The following is a 22553-nucleotide window of genomic DNA, read 5'->3' on the forward strand; positions in this document are numbered from 1 at the left end:
TTAAACTTTGGATAAATGGAGAAGAAGACAAGGAGAAGGGCCCAAGAAGGCAAAGCCCGTTCGCGCGCGCAATACTGGACAGTTGTTTGTGTGCGAGGCTCAGTCGACTTGCCCACCCTGGATGCAGTCATACGCCTCCAGATAAGGTAGCTTTAGTAGCTAGAAACACCTAGCAAATCGGTAAGAGCGTCCACTGACGATTTCTTTTTAGGTTTTCCTGAGTCCCCACCCGTTTACTGGCCTATGAATAGAGTACCTGTAATTAGCTAAAAAGTAGAGAGACGAGGTGGCCACCCGTTAGTGATCCACAGCTTGTACTCAGCATCGAGCCGTACACACATTACGATTCCTGCCAAGTCAGCATGCGGAAAACGCATTTAATATCCCCCTCAAACTCTCCCAGAATGCAGCAGCGGCCCCTGATGTGCTGCCTTCCTCCGCTTGGAGGCACCGGTAACACGAAGCCCAGCAATGCATACCTGAAGAACCTGTGGCCGTGAGAGTGAACGAATGAGAAAACCCACTTCTTCATTTCCTTTTAGGAGCCACTGCAGTCCACATTCTTGCTTGCCCCCAGAATCCGCCCTGCAATCTACCCACCAGGGCTGCTTCCCGTTTACATCACTGCTCTCGCAGTATACGGGCAGAAATAGACCTTCTTTTACAGGTCTGCTCGTAGAAATGCAAGACCGCTGGCTCAGTTGCACCATTCACGTAAAGACTTTGTGATTTTTAGGAACTGGCCGGCCGAGGCGTTTGTGGTCTAGTGGTAGAATACCTCGTTGCCATCGAGGTGACCCGGGTTCGATTCCCGGCAGACGCAGTTTTGACACCGAGTTGTGCCTTCCCGTACTTCTGGAGGCGAAGGCGCGAGCCTTCTTCGTGCATGCGATTCCTCAAAATGCGCTTTCTACAAACTGGGAGAAAGCCCTGTGGGGTAGAGGGCTGCGAACGTCTCTTCACATTTACTGGGACTGGCTGAATCACTTTACGTCTTTCTAAATATAGCAAAGCGGAAGGCTGCCTTGCACCAAATCACAAAGCTCACATGTAAACTTCGTCATGTTGGCAACTCCTCAGTGGTTTCCTATTTGCGTCTGTCTTTGACAGCCGTGCAGGTGCATAGACACCCCAAAAATGGCTGCATTGCAAAGCTGATAATGCACCAGGTCGTACAGCTGTGGCTCGTCTAAGACATTGTGTCAGTATGAAAGCTCTCCCCTCACACAGAAAGTCCGTGTTCCAATTCTTGCACTGTTCTGACACTGAAACTAGCACAGTTGAAGGTGCCACCCAGTGGCTCGTTGAGAAGCAACAAGCCAGACAAGCATGCTGCCACCAAACGCGAATAATTCGCGATAACATAACACAAAAGGAAAAAGATGCACAATAGCAGAAGAAAAAAAGAAGCAGCGGACCTGAGGACAGCGAAGATGGGGGGGACGCGTGCAAATCGCGTGCATGACGCAGCGAGAGACGAATTCTGATATAAGCTACAGCAGCTCCAGTCGCTCGAACCTCAACAAACAAGCCTTGCAGTCACTCTTAAGGGGTGTTCCTGCCTCGACAGCCCCTTGCTGCTCGTGCTGGTGCCAGTGCTGCTAGCGTTCTTGCTGTTGAAGACGCTGCTGCTGCTCCTATTGCTCGTGCTGCCAGCTAGACATTCAGGTTGCTACCCTCTACTGGGTGTTGTGAATCTTGTTAGCTCTCGCACCTTGTGCCTGAGCTGCTGCCGCTTTGGGAGCCGCAGGAGGAGTGGTAGTTGCGTTAGGGGTGGTGGGGTTTGTCGCGAAGAAGAACTGCGTGCACACGAGTTGCTGCTGCAGAAGTTGCTGAAGAGGGCCCCCTTCCCCTAAGGCCTGCTGCCACGTGGGATGTCTCTCCTGAAAGGCTTCAGCCGCAAACTGGTTGAATCTTACGAAAGATGGCATTCCCCTGTTACCCGGCAGGCCCTTCCAGTCCGCTGCTGCTGCTACCCCGAAGGGGCACATCACTGAGCTGTTGCTATCTCCTGTTTCGCTATCTCCTGTTTCCGTTGCTGCGGTTAATGGAGCAGCGAAATCTGGAGATGCATGCTGTTTGACGAAATGTTGCTGCTGCTGCAATAGCTGAAGCAATTGCTGGAGCTCCCTGCCGTTACGATTGAGGGGCAACCCTCTCTGAATAAACTCTGTACCTGATGGGAGATTGAGTCTGGTCCAAACGTCCCGAAGGGCCCCAAGAAGTTTGTGGCAATCATCCCGTGAGTGGAGCGGTGATGGCGTGATTCGCAGACGCTCAGATCCTCTAGGGACAGTCGGATAGTTGATTGGCTGAATGTAAATCTGTGCAAAGCCAAAACGGAAACCAGAAAAGCCGCACTGCTTACGCGCTTAAGACACCACGACCCACCTTCAAGAGCGCGGCGATATAGTGGAACAAGCAGAAAAGAAGGCTCCCAAACGCAGCAACGCGAACAAGTACCCATAATAACAACCCCACCAGCAGCAGCGCCAAATAAATCATGTCGGGTGCCGCCGCTGCAGCACGAGCGACTAGAACACACCTGATATTCGTTCAATAGTATATCTGTGGCTTCCTTGCACTTCCTTGCGTCCCCTACAAGGAGTGGGACGATGTGGGAAGAATTGAAGAGGAGAGGGAGGTCGTGGAGTAGCAGCAGTGATTTCAGCTCGCTGGCCCGTAGTTGTTGCAAGTATCGCTCTACACTGCGATGAAGGGGCATCAACAAAGTAGGAAAGGCCAGCATCAGAGCTACGGCTTTGCTAGTCTGCCTGAGGTGGGGAGGCTCCGGAAGGCAAATTGCGGCGCAGGGAATAGGCGGAAGGTAGGGGAGAATGGAAACAGAGCGTCACTTTAACAGCAAGGCCGACGAGGAGAGGAATTATACACAGATCACAGCAAGAAACAAATCAAAACTGACTTGGAATGTTTGAGGTATTTGATAGACGCTGTCGCTGCAGCCGTTACTGAGGGCGGTAAGGAGGAGGTGAAGATGAAACCGCCTACAGCATAACGCCGAAGCCGGAGATCCGTAAAACACTAGGACTACACCGAACAGGACGCTTCTGAAAAAAATGGCATTTCTATGTTCGAAAGACGTTTGCTCTGCTGTAGTATTATGAGTTTTAGGGCATACGCATACCCGCATACGAGCGAATGCAGTCAATGAGGTTAGCATCACCAGCGACATATCCGCCAAAGACCCCCACCGCCTTGGCCAGCGTCCCTACAAGAAATAGCAGCCAAAAAGTAAGTGAGATACTGAGGCATGCAAGCAAACTGAGAGTAAAAATGGAGGGGTGACACGAAAGGGCACGTATGCATCTCGACGTAGGAGGACACTGTGTGCATGTATGTGTGTGTGTGTAGAGTGGTAGCTCGAAAGTGGAAGATGAAAGTAGCCAGTATCTTACCATTTATCAAATTAATCCGGTGTGATTGACCCAAATGCTGTGCAACGCCCGCTCCCCGATGACCGTACATTCCGACGGCATGCACTTCATCAATATATGTCAGACAGTTGAATTCTTCTGCGAGGTCGCAGATACCTTTTATGGGGGCAATGGAACCATCCATCGAATAGATACTTTCAAAAACAATAACGCGGGGTCTCAAGGGATCTGCTTGCTGAAGAAGCTGCCGGAGGTGTTGCGTATCGTTGTGGCGGAAGATCTGCTTTTCCGCTCGGCTATGGCGCATCCCAGCAATCATAGACGCATGATTTGATTCATCCGAAAAGAATATGAGCCCCGGATACAGAGACGCGAGAGACGAGAGGGCCGCCTCATTCGCTACAAATCCAGAAGTGAAGAGCAGAGCCGACTCCTTCTCATGCCTGCAAAGAGCAAGAGAGCCACGCAGCTAGCCAGAGAGATGGTGCGAGCACTAGCGACACGGAGAAAACGGTAAACATGTGCATGGAGAGGGTCCGTTTGGAAGGATCCATGAGCACAGCAAGAAAGCCATTGCACAGCGCTTCGGGGATACAAGTCGCTAAAATAAGAGGCATCAAATAAGTATCCTTTCGTTCGCAAACTAGGGGGTCACTCTTCGCGCCCAAGAGCATGTCCTATACGTATCTGCTCGAGGGACTAACCAGTTAGCAAGCTCTGCCTCCAATTCCGTGTGGTAGACATTGGAGCCAGAAATATTTCGAGTCCCTCCACTCCCGACGCCGCTCAGATCGATCGCCGCTTTGGATGCCTGAGTAGCAGCACAGCGGCAGATTGTATTGAGCCTTCCCGGGTCAGTTCGACGGCCCCTCGATATGTCTTTGGAAGCCAAGATGTGAAAATTAGGAACGCCGTGAAATATCTGCACGAACGCAACGCCGAGCGGCCTGTGGCAAAGGGCCTCTCGGAGGGAGTGTAATTACGGACGTGCATGACGTCTGGGTGCTGACTCATGCCGAGGTAGTCGTTGCTGCACCACAGGGTGACTTCGTGCTTCTGGTGCCCCTCAGGATCGTGCAGGAATGCAGAGGGGTAATTTCCCACCGATCGGCGGAGGTTTGCAAACACTCTGTACCTGCAGGTAGGCGTTTGCAGCGCAGACGGGAGGGGGTGCCTACACGGACTGAGGGAGCGAGCAGGAGAGAATTCCTCTACCGATAGGTGCGGCGAAGAAAGGGAAAGAAGGCAATCCTAGACACATTCTGAGTGAGAGGCGCAGAGGCTCTAGGAGACGGCAAGGCCTGCGGAAGGCGATGGAAGGACAGAGAGGCAGCAGCATGCAGAGGCGTAGGTGGAAAGCGAAGGAAAGTGCCCCACCGGCCCTCCGCATGGAGCTCAGCTATCCGGCAATCTGCCAGCTGAGAGTAGAAGTCTTTAGGCAGCTGTTGTCGATGCGGCAACTGCTGTTGCTGCAGTTGGTGGTGGAACTGTTGCAGTTGCTTATTCGCCGCCTCGCCATCCAAGCTGCTGCCACCGGGCCCCGCACTTGAAACTGTGAACGAAGAGGCCGTGTCGTCAGCAGGGAGTTGGGTGTCACTCGCCAATTGAGCGCCTTGGGGTGAGAACGTTCCGGGGGATCGAGATGCTACGGGGCACAGTTTGCATAGTGGGATGAGACTCTCGACGCTTGCGCCCTTGTGCCTCTGCAAGAAGGGGCAGCGACGGAACAGATGGCATACGTGGGAAGCCATCTTTGCGGAAAAACTGGATTGCCTCGCTACTGGCGAGCTCGTTTGCACTGGAAGATCAGGTGCGAGGCGACTCCCTGTGAACGGATTCTTCCGGCGAGCCGAGGCCGGATTTCAGCGAAAAACGGCTTGAACTCCAAGCCAGCCTCATTGATTACGGCATCGAATTCGAAACCCCCACGGTCAGAGACTCGCTGGACGCGAAATCATCCAAGCCCAAGACGCAGATCCTAGCGGGGACCTGCGGCTTGGGAAACGATGTACGGGGAACGTCGACACGACCCTCTTGCTCAGGAGCGCGCCAACCCACCGCAAAATGTGAGGAGACGAGAAGCAGAGAAGGGTTTCATCCAAGAGAGGCCTGCTGCAAGGTCGATCGCGTCGCGGCGTCTGTCCCATGGCTACTCCTGGCCGCATGCACGAAGGAGCAGTCGCCTGAGCGAAACAGCAGCGGCCCCTGCTGCGAGGATATCCGGAGTGGTGGGCTCCTAGCCGTGATCCGTGCGCTCTGAGGCATCAGCTTGGTGATTTCTATGCATGTATGTGCTCTTCTTATCGGGGGAAACAAGTAGGCGAAAGGCAGGAGTGAGACCGCGCAGCGCTTTTCTGCATGCAGCAGCCGGAGTGGATCGGGAGAGCTGCAGTGCATTCGGAACTTGGGCTGCTCTTTAGGCGGCTCTTCTCCCCGTGATATCTCCCCGCCTCTTCGGGAATCTCACGCCGTCCACCCTCTTTAGAGGCTCAAGTCGCCTGGCCGCGCCTTTCGGACCGCATATCCTGCCTGCCCCCTTGCCGTTCAGTTCTTCATCATGGCCTCCTCTATTTTGGAGGTTTTGCGGGGTGCTCACGAGGACGTGGAGAAGCTAGAGGACGTTGCTGCGCAGCTGCTGCTGCAGCAGCAGGAGATAGAGGGAGATGCGCAGCAACAGCAACAGCAACAACAACTCGCTCCCCTGTCCTACAAACCAAAGCGTTTGAGCGAGCGCAAGAGGAAGGAGTCGTTGCGGCTGCAAGCAGCGCTTTCGGACTGCATCGCGCGCATCCAGGAGAGAGCTTCCTCCATCATTTCCGTGTACGAGGACGAGGACGGTCTGAAGAGGGAAGAGACCCTCTACCTGGGAGGCCAGCGGCAGCTCCGCAGGGTGACGGCAAGCGGCAGCAGCACCGATGTTTGGGTTAACTTTTATGACAGAATCAAGGAGATTCGCGGCGCCCATAAGCGCAGGCAAATCGAGAGGCCGGAAGATGCGCAGGTGCCCACTGTGCCGAGGGGTGTGGACGAAATACTCCAAGAATTCATGGAGGTAGGTGCAGGAAGGCCAGCTTTCAAGAGCGCGTTGCGAGTGATTTCCGTAGGTGATCTGATGTGATGGTCTCTTTAAGTCGTCACTTTCTATTGCACCCGCCGAATGCTGCAGCTGGGCCGCCACAGAGGCCCCTCTGCAAGCTGGAGGAGTGAGTACGGGCTGCAGAGGAGGGCTGCATGCATTTTGTTGCCCTCTGTTGAGTGCATACTACTTCCTTTGCATGCATGGGCGTGCTGTCGTTCTTTCCTTCCTTCCCGCGGCATCGTGTGTTGGCACTGTCCACTCCCCTTCTTCCATATGCAGTCCTTTCCTACCCACGCTCCCGCTGCTGCCCTCTTGGCCACCCCTGCCGCGGCTGCACTTTCTGCTGATGCTCCTTCAGACGCCGTATTTGGATGCTCTCTTTGAAGACGCAGAGTCCTTCGGTCGCTTGGTGTCGTTGGATGCGTCGTATCGGTCCTTCTGTGGACTGAAAAAAATACAGCGTCACTTCATCCGCGAAGCGAAAGAGAAGGAGGCACGTTATGACGTCGGCAGCTTTATATGTAGCGCACTCTTCCCTCGTGCTTGCCGCGCCCTTTTGCGTTTACTGCCTGCCTGCCTGCCTGCCTTTTCGGCTCATAAGGCTTCATCCGTCGCCTGTATGCATGTTATCGTTTCGCATCTCCCTTCAGCTAGCACGCCTTCGAAAGAAAGGCGCTTCCGAGGAGGTACTCGCGGACCGTTCCGCTGCCCTGGACGAGGAGATAGGAGGTTGCACAATGGACTATTTGTCATACCTTCGTACTCTGGGAGACTTTACGAGAATCCCGAGGCATCTCAAGTATAAGCAACAAGATTATCGAGAGTATCTGCAAGGAACTCTACAGTATCTCGAGGATTTTTTCTTCAGAAGGAACCCCCTAGCGGACGCCGACAAGGTGCGGCAGCCCGACTGCCTTGCAGCCGTCTTGTATGTGCCTCTGTCGTTCAATTGCTTGCCTGACTCTCTCCCAGCCTCCCTTCTACCACCCACCTCCTTCCACCGTGCCTCTCTGATGGTGCGTGGCGTTTCGCGCAGGTCCGGGAGACAGTTCTTTCCGACTTTGAGCGCCAATTCGCAGCCTCGCAAGTTAACGGCTGGGAGGAGAAGACGCACAGCAATCCCCTCTATTGCAGAGTCACAGACAGACTCTTTGCAAATCCAAACACTTACGCCTCGCATCAGCAGGTCTGCACTGTCTCTCTCTCTTTCTTGCCCCGCTTTATCCGTCCTACTCTGTACTCGCACTCCATCGGCACGTATCCCATGCCCGTTCCTGCAACATCTTCCTCCTTCTGTCCGTTCGTACTGCTGTTTCTCCCTTCCTTCCTTTCGCTCCGCGACGCCGATTGCTGGCCATCACCATCTCGATATGCTCTGGTTTTTCCAGCTGCTCCTGCACCCACCCTGCACGTTCTCCTTGGCCATTTGTACCTAATTAGTTGTGGATTGATATCACTGTTGAAGCTATCGCGCCCCTTTTGCCCCCTTTCGGTGGTTGCTCCTTTGTTATGCTCATCGGAAGGTGCCTGTGCCGTTCACTATGCGATGCGCACTCTGCAGGGATCGGCCTATAAAAAGAAGCTGCTGGCCGCTGCTTCCCTTTCGGCCGAAGAGATTGCGGCTGCAACCAAGCGATGTGAAGACGCGGATCGGCAGCTAGCAGTTTTGGAGTTTTCGATTAAGGCATACGCCGACATGCTTCAGGAGCCCATTAATGTAAGCAGTGACACCTGTAAAGCGAGGTTCAAAGCCTGCCTCGCTCTACAGCACGGTCACTTAAATGCTCTTGCCACCCCACATGCTGCTCAAGGGTGTAGGGCGTTAAGATGGAGCTACTGGCTTTGTTTTTGCTGCTGCAGCAAACGATTGCTTTCTATCAGAAAAAGCAATCCACTACCGCCGAAGAAGCACTTGAACAGGAAGATGACGACTCGGAAATTGGTTAGTTTCAGGCGTCTTTTTGTCCGCGTCTTGCAGCGTAGCAGAGAACGTGGCATGGGAAATGGTGTTTCGAAGAGCCACCAGATACACTCGCTCGCTACCGTATGATTGCAATCTTGCACCGTTGCGTTGCCTTATGCGTGTAGAGGAGGATGCTCAGCAGGACGAAGAGGACAGTGAAGCAGAAGAGGAGGAGGGACCGGTCTACAATCCTTTGAATCTCCCTCTTGGTATCTTTTAATTTGTGTTGTACTCTCCATGCTGGGCGCCTCTCTGTTTTGTTTTCTTGTGTTCTCTCACCTTCCTACTCACCTTCAAAATCCTACTCTCAGCCTTTTCTTGGCTTGTTCGCCTCTTTCAGGGGGGCGAAGCTCGCGCTTCTTTGCATGCATCCCCCGGAGCGGTCTCTCGAGGCATTTAGCGGTTTCTTGGGCTTTCTTTGTATGCGTGTGTCGTAGGATTTGATGGCCGTCCGATCCCTTACTGGCTGTACAAGCTCCACGGACTGGGTCAGCAGCGTCAACTTCCCCAACTAAACTGTGCCTTTCCCTCCTTCCCAAATTCATTATTCACAAGAATGACAATGGACGGCCCCCACTGTGCGTTTCGTGATGCACATGCGTTTTTTTCAGGCCAGGAGTTCAAATGTGAGATTTGCGGCAATTTCAGTTACTGGGGCCGTCGTGCCTTCGAGAGGCATTTCTCTGAATGGCGCCACTCCTTCGGGATGCGATGCCTCAAGATACCAAACACAACACATTTCAAAGTGTGTTCCTTATCTACTGTTTTATCTCTGCATAGGCCTCTCTCCACGTACACACAATGGAAATAGCCACGGAGGCACTTCAATCTGTTGCTGGCCAGCCGTGCGGTCCGCGTTGAAACTTTGTTGATTTTGATGATAGCAGGGGAAGAAAGGCTAATGCGGGTCTTTGTTTGTCTTTGTCATGGTCAGTTTTAGGGGTGTTCGCGCTTGACATACGCTTTTTGTGTGTCTCAGGAGATAACAAAGATTGAGGACGCGATTCTGCTCTACGAGCGACTAAAAAAACAGGCAGAAGGGAATGTACGCAAAAGTTTTGGCTCTAGGGGGACAGGAAGCAAAGCGCTTCTTTTTTGCAGAGGGTTCGTCACCATGAATCATGCTTCGGGGGGAGTGCGCGGTGCGGTGCGTCTCAGGCCTTCAAACAAGACCAAGAGCTCGAATGCGAAGATGCAGATGGGAACGTCATGAATCTCCGAGCCTTCGAAGATCTCCGAAGGCAGGGACTTATTTGAGATGATGCCCAGCCTGCTGTAGCCACCCTCGACCTGTTGATCGGGCAGCCGAGTAATGAGACAAAGAGAGATCGATGGGTGCTCATCCTTTCGCTTGATGTCTCGTCAGCCCATGCGAAGGGACTTGGAGGCAACAGGGAACGATCTGCATAGGGGCACTAGCTTGCCTTCTCTTTTTACTACCCCTTTCTTACTCTAGCGCCAGGTCTCTGAATAGATGCCTGCATATCTCTGTACTCTTCCAATCCTTAGCAACTCTTGATTTGCACCCCTCTGCCGTGCTTCTACTGTAGGCATAACTACAGTACTGCATCATTAGGTGCGTAGCTATAATATGCTCATACAGCTTTTCTGAGGTGCGCGAACACCTAGAATCGAGTTCCGTGAGTCGGAACTGGGGGCAGCTACGTTAAATAAGGAGAACAGGGCCCAAAACAATTGGCCAATCCGCGGTAGTCCTGTCCTATGGCGCTTGCTCCTCACCCCCGACCTCCGCTGGCTCGTGCCATGCAGCCTCTCCAGCAGAAGCTTGATATGTTTCATTTGGTCCGGTTCTATCTTCCGTGAATGGCTGCTGTGTGATTGTTTCTTCGGTTTCTATGGTTTCCGGGGCCTCATCTAGCTTCTTCTCTTGGGTTGGTGGGCCTTGCGTGGCGTTAGTGATGAGGCGATCGACCTCTTCAACACTAGCGGCCTCCGCAGTCCTTTCACTTGGGATCGCCCCAAACGCCTCCTCTAGGCGACTGAAAACAGGGCAGACACATAAGGCGTAGGGACACCCGGTGGACGCTACTAAGTGGCAGCTGCAGTACGATAGGTTGACAGTAAGGCGAAGTATGCACGCGCACACCTTCACCTTCCCTAGTCGGGCCCAAGTAAGAATCCACCTCCATTATGGGTTAGTTAATCCCTGATCCATAGCAGACGGAAGATTTCGGGGACTGGTGGGAAAAGGAGACGCACAGGCAGGCGGCAACAAGTGGGCTTCTGCATAAGGACCCGTAGATGTACTGCGCTGCATGTGCGGGTGTATTGGGGTCATCCAGTATGTCCACGTTGGCAAGCCCAGAAACGGGGGACACTGAGCGTCTCATCTTCACTGAAACACGTGAAACAGGCACCAAACGCAGCACGCTATAGGTATTTTTGCCTAGGCAGTTGTACCCAACTGTGTAGCTAGTTTTATGTCCAGAGATTCCTCTGAAGAACTTAATCCCCGTGACCTGCGTGGGCACGGTTCACTTCCCTGCCGGGCCATTTACATCTTAATGTTTTGTGCCGATGTGCTCATTTGCTTGTCTTACCTCCCTCATAGGCAAAAAATCGTCGGAGATTTTTTTCCTCACTCTCCTGAGCAGCTTTAAAGAGCCATGCTAGCTGAGGGCTCCTGCACAGACTCGAGTACGTTGTCATCTGGGACAGCCTTTTTCGACACCAATCCAAAGCCGGTAATGCCACGGACTTTGAAGATGATGCCGCAGAAGGTGTAGCCATGTGCTCCGACTCTTCAGGCTCAGTGGAAATATCCTGAACAGGACAAATAAGGGAGTGCCGCCATCGCATGAGAATGCTGGAGAGGGTCGATGGCAGACGGAGGAGGCAGGATACGGGGATGAACCAGAGAACATGGTGCCTAGTTCCATCCCTTGAGAAGATAGCTCTGTGGTTCAGCTCTGGTGCTGTTAGAGACCACTCTATCAAAGACAAGCCTCTGGAGGTATAATACACGCCTCTTCTTTGGAGTACGGTGATCACAGAAAAAGAAAACGCAGAGATGAGCCTACAATCGAAAACAAGTAAAAGTGCTTCTAAATCTTTGTCTCATGTGGTTAAACTGTCAGGGTTCCAGGGTGATCTTGTCAGACAAAGGGTTCGGTGTTTCGTGTACAGGGATCGGGGGTTACTTGTGCATCCTCTCTTTTTAAGTGTAAAAAGGATGGCTTGAAAGGCGAGTATAGCTTGATACTTCCCGCCTCTCCACTAAGGGCCCATATCATGCACAAAACTACAGGCGGGAGGTTACGCCTCATTATCGTTGATCAGAGACCTCGAGTTAAGATAATTTGCAGGGGTCCCTTGCGCCTTTCTTGCTGTAATTTTTCAGTATTTCGCGCAAAAGCAATATTTTATGCCTCAAAAGTGAAGCATGATGGATGATGGAAGCCGCATTTTAGTGTGGGACCCTTTCATCGGATGCGCGACCACCAGCCAGGGACTTGGGGAAAGGGATGGGTCACTAGACACTCAGTTGCGCCAAAGATGCAAGTATACTGCGCACTACACCTAAATACACTCAGGCACACATGTTTTCTGTTTGTATGCAGGATAATTTATTATTTCAGTCTTATGGGCGTGAAAAAGACCCTGTGTACTTCGTTCCTTACTGTATTTAACTGGATGCCGGACCACTCCAACGCCAATGGACTGTCACATATTTAGTACAACGATGAAACTTGACTTGCCATAAATCTGCCATGCGCAAATACAAAAAAATTGAGAGTCTCCTGGTCATCTTGCACACTTTTTGCATGTTTCTTGGCGGCACTAGCGCTGCAGATGGACGCGCAAGTCTTATCACCGGTATTGATTACATGGCTTACATACATACGTGATGTTCATCATAGACTCTTTGGTTGTGTAGTGATAGCTGGAATCCCATTAGGTAGGCAATGTCTCTATTAGGCAATGAATTGGGCAGCGAACTCTTGACAAAAATCGGTGTTTCTTACTACGGGGGACGCTGCTGTATCGACCTTGTTGCATGGGCCTTGCATGAGACGCTCCCTCAAAAAGCTCACTATATTTTTTGGGCATAACTGCCTTCTGAAGTAGCTGTGTAAATCCTTTAATCGCATCCCACTGCGTTCCTTGACTGAATTGACGACGGGCCATCAAGGTAATCTTGGACCCACCCTCAGCATGCTACGCATTCGCACAAAGGTACACATTGCATAGGGACATCACGTATATTCAGAGTTTATAATTTTTTCGAGAACACAGCAAAGCACAAAGACAATTGCAACATTGCTCAACAGAATACCAAATTCCAGGTAGTGTAGTAAGATCATAAACGGTGAATTGGCTCACTGGAGGCTCCGCGTTTCAAAGCCTCCATAAAGTGAACTGCTCACACATCTGATTCTATGCCTTTAAGGCATACTAAGGACTGCCTAAGCATTGCTTGGCCCATTAATACCTTGTTTTGCGTCCACCTCAGGCCTTGCGTACAAGTATATCAGGGGGTTGGCTTTAAAAAGGGGTTATGCACGAGCCACCTCCTTTTTACAATCATTCAAGTCTTACTTGTTCGATTTAGTTGTCCTAATACCTTATTTTTTGCATATTGTCAGCCATACGCAATAAGGATGCACTCTGTGCAAATGCTCCAAGCCGCTACGTGGCACCGAGTGCGTATGCTTGGAGTGCTTAAAGAATCCAGCAGTGCCCACACCATTCATCCTCTTTTCCCTTATGCCGGCACCTTGCGGAGTGAAAGACATGAGGACGAGGGGGCGCTTTAAAGCGGACGCTTCACAAATTTTTCAAAATTGTGATTCGGACTCGAGGCTAGAAGTTTGCTTATCAAGACCACAAAAGAAGTATTACATTATGGAGCTTGCGGTGTACAGGAAGGGTCGCCTCCAGCTGTAGAGAACCATCACCGTGACAGGCGACAGCGCCAGGTCCTTGTTCCCCCTTTTAAATATTTGTTTCCATCTTTCGTGCCTTTGCAATTATTCATGCAAGTACGCCAAGTATAGGGGCATCTAAAGTCCCGAAGTATGAAGTGCATAGTAGTCTCTATCACGTGTATGCAGGTTCATTTATCGAATTCTTCAAATCTGTAAGCAGCTGTTAAGTGTGTTTTTGATGGTTGTGTTTCTTTGTACCCACGCCATAAGGGTTGCACATACGCGCGAGCCTTTTAATCGGTATGGCATCAGACACGCACGTCCCATGGCGGATGTCCCAGGACCCTTGACCACCGAGTCAGCTAGCTATATGGCTATTAACCGCCAAGCTGCATGCTGGCTAGCTGCGCCACTTGTCTCTTGTATTCTTCAAGAGAAATTGAAAGACACTGCGCCGGCAATTCGATCTTTGCGGGAGTTGAAAGCATGAGGGGAGCGTAGTACGCTCCAGGAGGCGGTGGCGCTGCCTTGATCCGGGCAGCGAGGGAGGCCCCTGTGTCCATGATCTGCGTGCAGGCTCAAACAGCCAAAATTCTCTACCAGGATGGGAAACAGGCAGGACAACATACAATGTAAGACCAAGTGGTGACATATCAGAAAGCAGAAGAAAACGACTGGGACCCTACTTAACGTGAATATTCGGGCTGCGATAGAACCAGGCATATAAAATGACAGAGCCAAACCGAAAGCAACACAGGCATCATGAGACGCGAGCAGGCAGCAGAGGCAAAATAAGTCCATATAAAAAGTGATGGGCATATGGCGAGACAGTTACAGGTTGGTAGGGCACACGAGGAGAGACGGGAGGAGCCACTAAGATACTCAGATTCAACAAGCAAAGTGAAGGTGGCTCTGAAAGAACCATTACCTGTACGTAGGTGGACGCCAGGCGCTGCTGCTGTTCATGCGTCTGCCCCATAATGGACTGTAGGCCAGTGGCGATGCACATGCCATGGACCGCTGGCGCTGCAGCAGAGTGGACAGCAAATTCAGCAAGCCCATACTTAGCCACTGCTGCTTCTGTTGCTCTTGCTACTGTTTAAAGTTTTGTAAAGCTGATTCATAGTCTCACAAGCAGCTCCGCTGTGGGACGGCGGCGTTGAGTCATCGTGCCTCCTGTGAGCCGTTAGTAGTCCTCCCCTTCTCGGTGTATCCCCTATTGTTTGTGCTAGACGTCTCTGCGTGTTGATCGTGTCGGCTAGTGGCTGGAATCGGCATTTGGCCAGCTGTGCCTCCGCAGCTGCTTTCCGCTGCAGTAGCACTGCAAGGCATTCGCGCAGCTCCTTCCGATCAGAGGAGGCCGTTGAAGTAGAAGAAAGCGAGGCCATAACAGAGTTAACTTGATGCCGAAGGGCAGTCGCCTGCTTTATCAAAGCCCCTCTGGTCTGCAATGGTGAGGCACTCGCCTTTTCTTTGCTCTGAAGAATCTGCTGCACGTCGGCGTCGGTAAAAGTAAACTGCAGGAAAAACAAGCTAACACCTCGTCAGCAAGTTAGTAAGCTAGCTAGCAAACTACCTCAAGAAACAGCCACCTCGCAAAGAAACTGGCTACTCATGCCTAGCTCTGCCTCCCTCAACCTGGTCTTTCCTCCATTCCTGCCCCTATCTACATAAATGTGCCAATTTCCTCAACTTCTGGGGCCTAGTAAATAGCTCCATATCCATGGATCGCCTCTGCATGCCGCTGCTGCTACCTCTCCGGATGCCGTTTTCCCTTTCAGCCTGTGCTCACCTTTTCGAGCTGCATGGCTTTGTTTTTCATCTTCTTTGCCAAATCATCGACCGTATCAAATTGCTGCAGCTTCTTCAGCCAGTTGTCGAACTCCTTTTGGGTTGCGGGGGCATCAATAAGCTCGGCCAGAGTAAACTCTCTATCATACTTGGCACTGGCCTTTGGCGTCGGTCTGAGCACTAGTGAGTAGATGCACCTGCGAATGCTGCCGTCGACCTTCACACTGTACTCGCTGCAAGTCCTTATGCCGACGATCTGGCAGACAATGGCGTCGGGAGGGGGGGCCCCTCGTAGAGCAGGAACCCCGCCAGGCGGAGACACTTTCACAACGCATCCCTTCAGATAGGACTCTGCCTGGGGATGCTCGAGGATATGATTCAACCGCGATACGGAAACACGCACGCGATTCAAAAGAGCAAGAGAAAGACGCCCCAACATCCTTAAGGATAAGCTCTTCCGGGTTCGCTCCTCGAAATCTAGACGATCCTCCGCAAAGAGGCTCGCATCGCCCTCATCGGGACGCGCCTAAATACAAAGGGACACGTTTGAAAACTGAGTGCTGCAGAGGGCGACACAAAAGAAGTTCAATGCATACCACAAGTCTAAAAGCCTTAACGCTCACGGCAGGTCGCTTCTTGCTGACGCTTTTGGGTTCTGGAATTTCTTCGGGCGGCTTCTTAGGGGTTTGGGGAGCCTCCGCGTCTGAGGGGGGTCCCTCCGCCTCGGAGCTAAATTCCATTTCGCTCCCTTCACGAGATTGGATTTCTCCCTCCTCCGACGCATTCGCTGAACAAACACAGTCCTTCGAACACCATGTCATGAAATCCACAGCAAGAACCAGAAGGGCTCGGTGAGCTAGCGGGAAACCCCATGCAAATCTTCAAACCCGCGATCCACCACCCCTCGAAAGCCAATGTGAGCTGAAGGCGAGACCCCATGCGAGGGTCCACAACTCGAAATGCAAACATACAGCTCGTGTCGGATGCTTTGCTCTGCAGTTGTTTCATCCTGGCTCGACGTGCACGGATATCCGAGAGGGCCTCTAGACGACCTGCCATGTTTCGCACACGGAGAATACTCTGAACCTTGAGCTCTAGCAGACGCAGTCGAGCCAATATTTCGTCACAGGAAAAGGCACTGGTGAGACACGGATAAAAGGAGAAACCCAGGTACCGCCAAAGGGGAAAAAATACACAACGAAAACCCCCCCAAAATCGAAGCGCTAGAGGGGACAGAGAGTTGATTAGTACGCTCAAGAAGGAGGTGGCGTGACAGCGTAATGTAATTACATTCGCATGGGCATGGACGGGAATGCAGGACGGTCCCGGTCACCCCCCAACCATGCTGCTGATGGACGCATACTGAGGAACACATCATGTTTCTGCCTTACCATCCTTTCTATCCTTGGAGCTCCGAAGCAGCTCTGCCCGTTGTCGTTCCCTCGCGACTTCTTCATAGCGCCGCGCTAACTCCGCCTCTCTTTGGAACTCGTTCATGCTCTCCAACGCCTAATGCGAGACGCAAAATGGGGTGTATCAGCACCTCACAAGTGATCGCATGCAGGTACATTTCGAAGCAGAGTGGCGCGCCGGCACGTGCACAACATCATACACACCAGGGAGAGGGAATGAACGGACTTTTTTGTCATTGTCATCTCTGTACAGAAGCTCTGCGTCAAACTCGCGAGTACTTAAGAAGGGGCCCTCAGAAAGGGGCCCCTCCCCTCTGCGCCTCGCCCTCTTCATCTTGTGGAGCGGCTCTGCATGCGGCGTGTACGGAAATTCACTGCGGGGGAGAGAAAACGACTACTAACATGGTTGAGTGCGATGATAGAGGACGACGCACACCCTAGGAAGCAGGGCAAACGGATTCGTACATCCACATAGCGGTTCAAACAAATTTGTATGGGTTCGAAATCAAAAGTAAGAGGAAAACGAGAAACCTTGCGGAACAAACGAGTCTTCAAAGCCTCCAGCGAGCGGAGGGTGTGTCCCACCAGAAGCGTATCTAGGCACTATACTATTCTGCTGCTTCCGCCTGTAAAGGGAAAGTCTTGCTTCAAGCCGTTTCGACACACGTTTTATCGCTCAAATACACAAACAAATGACAATTTCATCCGAATGGGTCCCAGGCCGGCAAAAAGCCCCAAATTGGCGCATGCAAACTGTACCAAGGCTCATGACATGCAAGGGTAGGGTTTCCCGCACCGCCTACTTGCACTAGCTCTCATCGAGCGCATAAACATTGGGAGCAGCGATTCGATGTGCTTGTAAGAGCTTAGTGTAGAGGGTCATGCTAAGCATTGAATGAATGGTCAGTCCTGGGGCAGCCTTTTGTCAAGGAGCCAACAGGAAGAGATTGTAGCCGACAAAATCTGAAAAGTGTCGAAAAAACCACCGCTTTTACTGTTTTTGCTTTTATTTTCTTCATTCATTGTTTAAAAGGCAAGCTGAAGCTAAACTCTAGTTCGGTTAATAGCATACGCAAAACCCATGGTGTATAGCTGCCTGCAGCTGCAACAATGCGACCGTTTGGGGAGGGGTGGTTAACAATAGCTCTAATTTTAGTACCTAATAGAATAAAAGGGATAAAACTCCATAAATGAGTCGAGCGCATCACATACTGCTGTGCCTAAAAGCCCCAGCTGGGCGAAAAGAGCCCCTGCTGCTGCGGCTGCTGCTCTGCGGGGAGGTCTGCTGCTGCTGTAGCTGCTGCTGGTGTTGCTACCGCTGCTGCCTCTTGAGCTGTTTAAGGATTGCCTCTGCCGTTTTCTTCTCCTTTTTGTTTTCACATTTAGCCTCGAAAAGGACTCCCGAAGATGGCGGACGCAAAGGCACGGCTCAGTCCGATGGAGGACACAATCGCAAAGATGTTGATTTGCAAGGTAGGGGCTGCAGTTGAGGCTTGAAGTTGTTCTGTCCCTGACCATGGAATGTACTTCTCCCTTTCCCGGAAGCAGGAAGCACATATGTGATGCAATCTGAGAAGCGGTCGGGGGGGAACTGGGAAATTTGCTTCATTTACAGCCCCCACTCTAGGGATGCATGCTTTTTGTGCTGTGTGGGGTCAAGTGGCAGCTCAACGATTTGCCTAGTACATATTTTTGTATCATTTTCTCTAAGACTAGGAGCAGTGCAGCCACAGATGGATACGCAGCTTCCGCCTCCTCAGCTCCCTCCTGCCGCCCTCTTTCGCAGTGGTGCGCACCACCCTGCAGGCCAACAGGTAGAAGTTCGGTATGCTGTTTCCGTTGTATGTACAGGTGCACATTGGAACGAAGAATGTGGAGCATAAGATGCGCCCCTACACGTACAAGGTAACGAACGAAGGCATTCACCTTATCAACCTGAAGAAGACTTACGAGAAGCTGTTGCTGGCAGCCCGCATCATCGTCGCCATCGAGAACCCTGCAGATATACTAGTGGTTTCCGCCCGTCCCTACGGATCGCGTGCTTCCCTGAAGTTCGCCCACTACACGGGTGCGCAGGCTGTGGCCTCTCGCTGGACCCCCGGGATGCTCACCAATCAAATTACAGCCAAATTCATGGAGCCCAGGCTCATCATTGTGACGGATCCCAGGACTGATGCTAGGGCTGTCAAGGAATCTTCTTACGCAAATGTGCCCGTCATCGGACTGTGCGACACCGACTCGCCCCTGGATTACGTTGACGTTGCTATACCATGCAACAACAAGGTAGGATTTAGGGCTTGGGGAACGAGAAGGGCTCCACGTGGGAGGAAGTGTTTTCGAGGCAATTTGGAGGGAGCATTGTGAGCTTCTTTTCACGGGGTAGCGGCTCGAAACTAGCCATTTGGTGTGTGCTTTGCCCCTTTTCAGGGTTTGGAGTCGATTGCGCTGATGTACTGGCTACTGGCTCGGGAGGTGTTGTACTTGCGTGGCGAGCTGCCGCGGTCTCAGCAGTGGGATGTGATGGTGGATATGTTCTTTTGGAGAGATCCAGAGGAGCTCGAGAAGAAGGACAGGCTCGAGGACAAGGAAGCGGCCCCCCATGCGCAGCAGGTACACACAGAAGTATATTCGTCTCGTTTAGCAGCAAACGGATTGGACTTCTGGTTGAGAGCATACATGACCAGTGCCTGATTAGTATAGGAGGTTTGCATGGATGCCCTACTGCTTTGCTTGTGCCACCTATTCGGCGTTGCTCGTGGGCTGTAGTCACAGGCTTTGGCCCTGTAGTAACGCTGCCCGAGGGAACCGCAGTCGGTTGTTGTCTTGGGCTTGATGCATATTCTTCGAGATGTGCGACTTGTGATTTCAGGATCTGTCCCAGTGGAATGCGACTACTGGCGATTGGGGAGGAAAAGTCGCAGACTGGAACCCCGCAGCTGGCACTGGTGAGTGGACAGACCCCGCAGCTGCTCAGGCGGACTGGGGGGCCAGCGTGACCGCCACTGCCACCAAGTGGTGAGGGGTCGTTGGTTTACACACACCACAGACCCCCAATTGAAGTTTTCGGCCCAGGGGGTATGAGAGTTCCGGTACAAAAACCAAAAATCGCAGCCATCAAGATGCGAAGTCTCGGCTTAATCCACTTGGGTTTGCCCTTGCAAAAGACCATAATGGCGCAGGTTTTAGTAGTCTGGGGGCTTATGTAGCTGTTGGATTACGGGGTAGAGTACGTCCTAGTGAAAGTAGCGGGCTGGTAGCTACGGGGCGACGTGCTGTTTTGAGTGTGGCGCGTGCCTCGAGATAGTGGAACGCAGAAACCTAGCGCATGTAACGGGTTGTGGATATACGCCCAGTGAATCACAATAGGGAGTTTTGGGAGTACGAATGAAGCCGGAATTCCTGGATGTATGTTTTCTAGATAATATCTTTTTCTTTGTGTGTTCGTGTCTTCCCTGCTCCGTTGTGTGCTTATATGTACGTTGTGTTGGCACATTAGAGCATAGACGGGTCTTCCGGTTAGGTGCCATTCCCTGGCTGGCGGGCTGATCGGTACTTGAGTTCAGTCCTTGTTTTCCTCTTAAGGGGCCTTTGCTTTTTGGCACCCTGGGACTGGGCTTGGGGGCTTTCTCAGTAAGCACGATTTACTACTGGAGATGCGTAAATCTCTTCGAAGGCAAGCTATTTGCATCCAGCGAGGCATGCCAATTGATACTGGTCGTGGAAATCACAATTTAGGCGCTACCGGAAGCTCGGCATCCAGTGATCCCTGCAGAACGGTGACATCACGGCGTGCGCGAGCTGGCTGTTGCTACATCACGAGAATAGTGACACTGCGTAGGATAGTGAAGCAGTGGCTTGCAGCGACTAAAGGCTCGGTAGTAATGTTTTAGGCTGATGCCTTGCTGGGGCCTTGAGCGAAAATTGTTTTCTGGGTGCAGCAGCAAACGTAAGCCTCGTGGTATCCAGGTGTTGACGCTGCTCGTGTCTTGTCAAATGTAACGCTTCATCCAAGCTCTCCGTAGGTAGACTCTTTGCTTTATAGTTGATGCAAATTTAAGAGAGAGCTATTAAAATGCTTTGAGGAGAGTTCCTGGCTTTCGCTGCCCGATCCCCTCAGACTTCTTGACATGAGGAACGCGGGTTGCGGAGCCACCGCTGAACTAGTGTATATTTTGACTACCCTTGTACGCATTACTCCTTTTTCCGCAGCGGTGAGCTCACATTTCAGCACTCTGATGACAGTGAGATATCGCGGGACCGCGACGGTGTTGTTCGACCCATTTTTCGTCTTTCGCAAGTGTGCTTGTCTTTCTTCCCGTCAACCAATCCACTGTTTGTCATTCTCGCTTGCACCGTTTCAATGCACTGAATTTGTCTTTTAACCAGCCTGAGGAATGGCAACAGGAAGGGAACTCTTCCGCTGCTGCATACTGTTGGCTTCAGCATGCAATACCGAACACGTGGGTGGTTTATGAAGTAAGGAAGGAGGATAGAACGGGCAAAGCTATGCTTAAGAATTTCTAATACTCTAGCTAAATTAACTAAGAATTCGTATAGAGTTGACAGACTGGGTTTGCCTTTTCAAATGTCATGTTTATTGCAGAATATTTTACTTCGAAACACGAAGGCCCACTGTTGTGGGCGTGTGCGCTAGAAGCTAACTGCAGCTACCTGTGAATGTTTGCAGCATTTAGAGGGCTCAGCTGACCGCACTCTGTGTACCCTCTCTCCTCAAGTCAGGAACTTCGTGGAGCGCGAGTAGGGGAAAAGGAGCTCTCTAGGTTTTTTTCAATCGTTTGTACTGAAATGAAGCGAGTCTGATGAAGATCTTATTTGAAGCAACACATTGAGTGTGGCCTTGGTGCTTGGTAAGCCTAGAATCCTCCACTACTACGGCTACCCTAGGATCCTCCCCCTCCATACCAGTCACTTGCCAGCGCAGCAAATTCTGTGAATAATTGGGAGAGCTTTGAAATTTTTTTGGAAATCAATGTTGACGATTCGTCTGTGGCACCTCCAACTTTTAATATTTTGTATAGAATAAGGAAGAGCGTTAATTCACGAAACAACCGCAAATTACTCTACCCACCTAGCAGCAAAACTGTTCGTCTGATCACCTGGTGCATAACCACAATGCCTGTCGGATCCCAGGTTTAAAATTGCAGGCTTGGAACACACAGCCGAGAAGCCTGCATGCCTTTTTCGCGGATTGTGCATACATTCGCAAGCACGTCAGCCTTTCTCTGACTCTCTCCCCCGGCAAAGTTGATGGATCAACGTTAAGCACTAGATCCAGGCGTGGATCGTAGAGGGGCTCTTAGTATAGATCAAGGATGCTGGAGAGCAACAAGTAGACAGGTGCACTGTTGAATTATAATCTCGCTCAGCACAAGAAAGAAAATTAGGCCAAGCATCTGGGCTTTTCGAAGCACGGAGTTGCAAATACTGCACTGCTAGTGTTTGCTGTTGGTGCGCTCCATTTGCCCATATGTGGCTATGGTCAATGTGTAGGTTGGCCTTAAAGGCACTAGAAGGCGCATGGACCGGTTTCGGAATCCTTTCCATGACAATGTTTCCGACAGGGGCCTTGGAGCTTTCAGAGGGGAGTTAAGAGATTCGAGCAACTTTCTGAGCCGTGGCATGGCTGCAGCAAGGATTAAGGGGGGAACATATATTCAGGCTATTGATTACGACGTGGATGCTATTCCGACCCTTAACCTTGGGCAATGGAGCAATAAAGTCCATACTCCGGTCAGGCCAAATCCTTCTAGGAATAGAAAGGTTTTGCAACTGACCAGCAATCAACTTCAGGATTTTCAGAGTCCTGAAAGCTCTTCGCCAGGTACAGTACTGATGATCAGTCAGGAATACATTGATGGCCATAAGAATAGTTCCAGCTTACTTCGCGCTACACGACGCCGTGAAAAGTTCTGTTTCCGCGCCGCACACTCCTCCTGGGATCCTATGAAGCCATGAGAATAACAGGCAATGAGTTGTTGCTTTGGAAGACCCTGGCCTGTTGGG

At 51.5% G+C, this 22553-nt stretch overlaps 5 protein-coding genes and 1 non-coding gene across 6 annotated transcripts; 3 read left to right on the plus strand and 3 right to left on the minus strand.

Moving 5' to 3' along the window:
- Positions 1-752: 752 nt before the first annotated feature.
- Positions 753-823, plus strand: Trnag-gcc. The gene has a single exon. It is a non-coding gene; the product is annotated as a tRNA-Gly (tRNA).
- Positions 824-1044: 221 nt separating this feature from the next.
- LOC34619497 (5-aminolevulinate synthase) lies at positions 1045-5146 on the minus strand. The gene is made up of 9 exons (XM_026334416.1): positions 4773-5146; positions 4383-4530; positions 4100-4206; positions 3417-3838; positions 3146-3229; positions 2924-3005; positions 2546-2708; positions 1684-2324; positions 1045-1189 (listed from the first exon to the last, which is right to left on the minus strand). Exons 1-9 carry the CDS (start codon positions 5144-5146, stop codon positions 1045-1047), a joined length of 2166 nt encoding a protein of 721 aa, XP_026190201.1.
- An 806-nt stretch (positions 5147-5952) lies between these two features.
- LOC34619496 (splicing factor SF3a60 homolog) lies at positions 5953-9694 on the plus strand. The gene is made up of 11 exons (XM_026334421.1): positions 5953-6447; positions 6833-6967; positions 7125-7370; positions 7511-7660; positions 8036-8191; positions 8335-8416; positions 8563-8646; positions 8875-8925; positions 9049-9182; positions 9417-9482; positions 9596-9694. Exons 1-11 carry the CDS (start codon positions 5953-5955, stop codon positions 9692-9694), a joined length of 1698 nt encoding a protein of 565 aa, XP_026190206.1.
- Positions 9695-10157: 463 nt separating this feature from the next.
- On the minus strand, positions 10158-11257 carry LOC34619495. The gene is made up of 3 exons (XM_026334417.1): positions 10999-11257; positions 10658-10793; positions 10158-10437 (listed from the first exon to the last, which is right to left on the minus strand). Exons 1-3 carry the CDS (start codon positions 11255-11257, stop codon positions 10158-10160), a joined length of 675 nt encoding a protein of 224 aa, XP_026190202.1.
- A 2446-nt stretch (positions 11258-13703) lies between these two features.
- Positions 13704-16863, minus strand: LOC34619494 (RNA polymerase-associated protein RTF1 homolog). Its single transcript, XM_026334419.1, has 7 exons — positions 16756-16863; positions 16509-16626; positions 16089-16169; positions 15741-15904; positions 15119-15643; positions 14423-14843; positions 13704-13849 (listed from the first exon to the last, which is right to left on the minus strand). The coding sequence occupies exons 1-7, from the start codon at positions 16861-16863 to the stop codon at positions 13704-13706; spliced, it is 1563 nt and encodes a 520-aa protein (XP_026190204.1).
- Positions 16864-17936: 1073 nt separating this feature from the next.
- Positions 17937-19833, plus strand: LOC34619493 (40S ribosomal protein SA). Its single transcript, XM_022732784.2, has 5 exons — positions 17937-18002; positions 18381-18812; positions 18957-19139; positions 19399-19544; positions 19602-19833. The coding sequence occupies exons 1-5, from the start codon at positions 17937-17939 to the stop codon at positions 19831-19833; spliced, it is 1059 nt and encodes a 352-aa protein (XP_022593111.2).
- The last annotated feature ends 2720 nt before the right edge of the window (positions 19834-22553 follow it).

The sequence above is a fragment of the Cyclospora cayetanensis genome, unplaced genomic scaffold (genome assembly GCF_002999335.1).
Source record: "Cyclospora cayetanensis isolate NF1_C8 unplaced genomic scaffold, CcayRef3 CcayRef3_contig_41, whole genome shotgun sequence".
In the NCBI taxonomy this organism is placed as follows: Eukaryota; Apicomplexa; class Conoidasida; order Eucoccidiorida; family Eimeriidae; genus Cyclospora; species Cyclospora cayetanensis.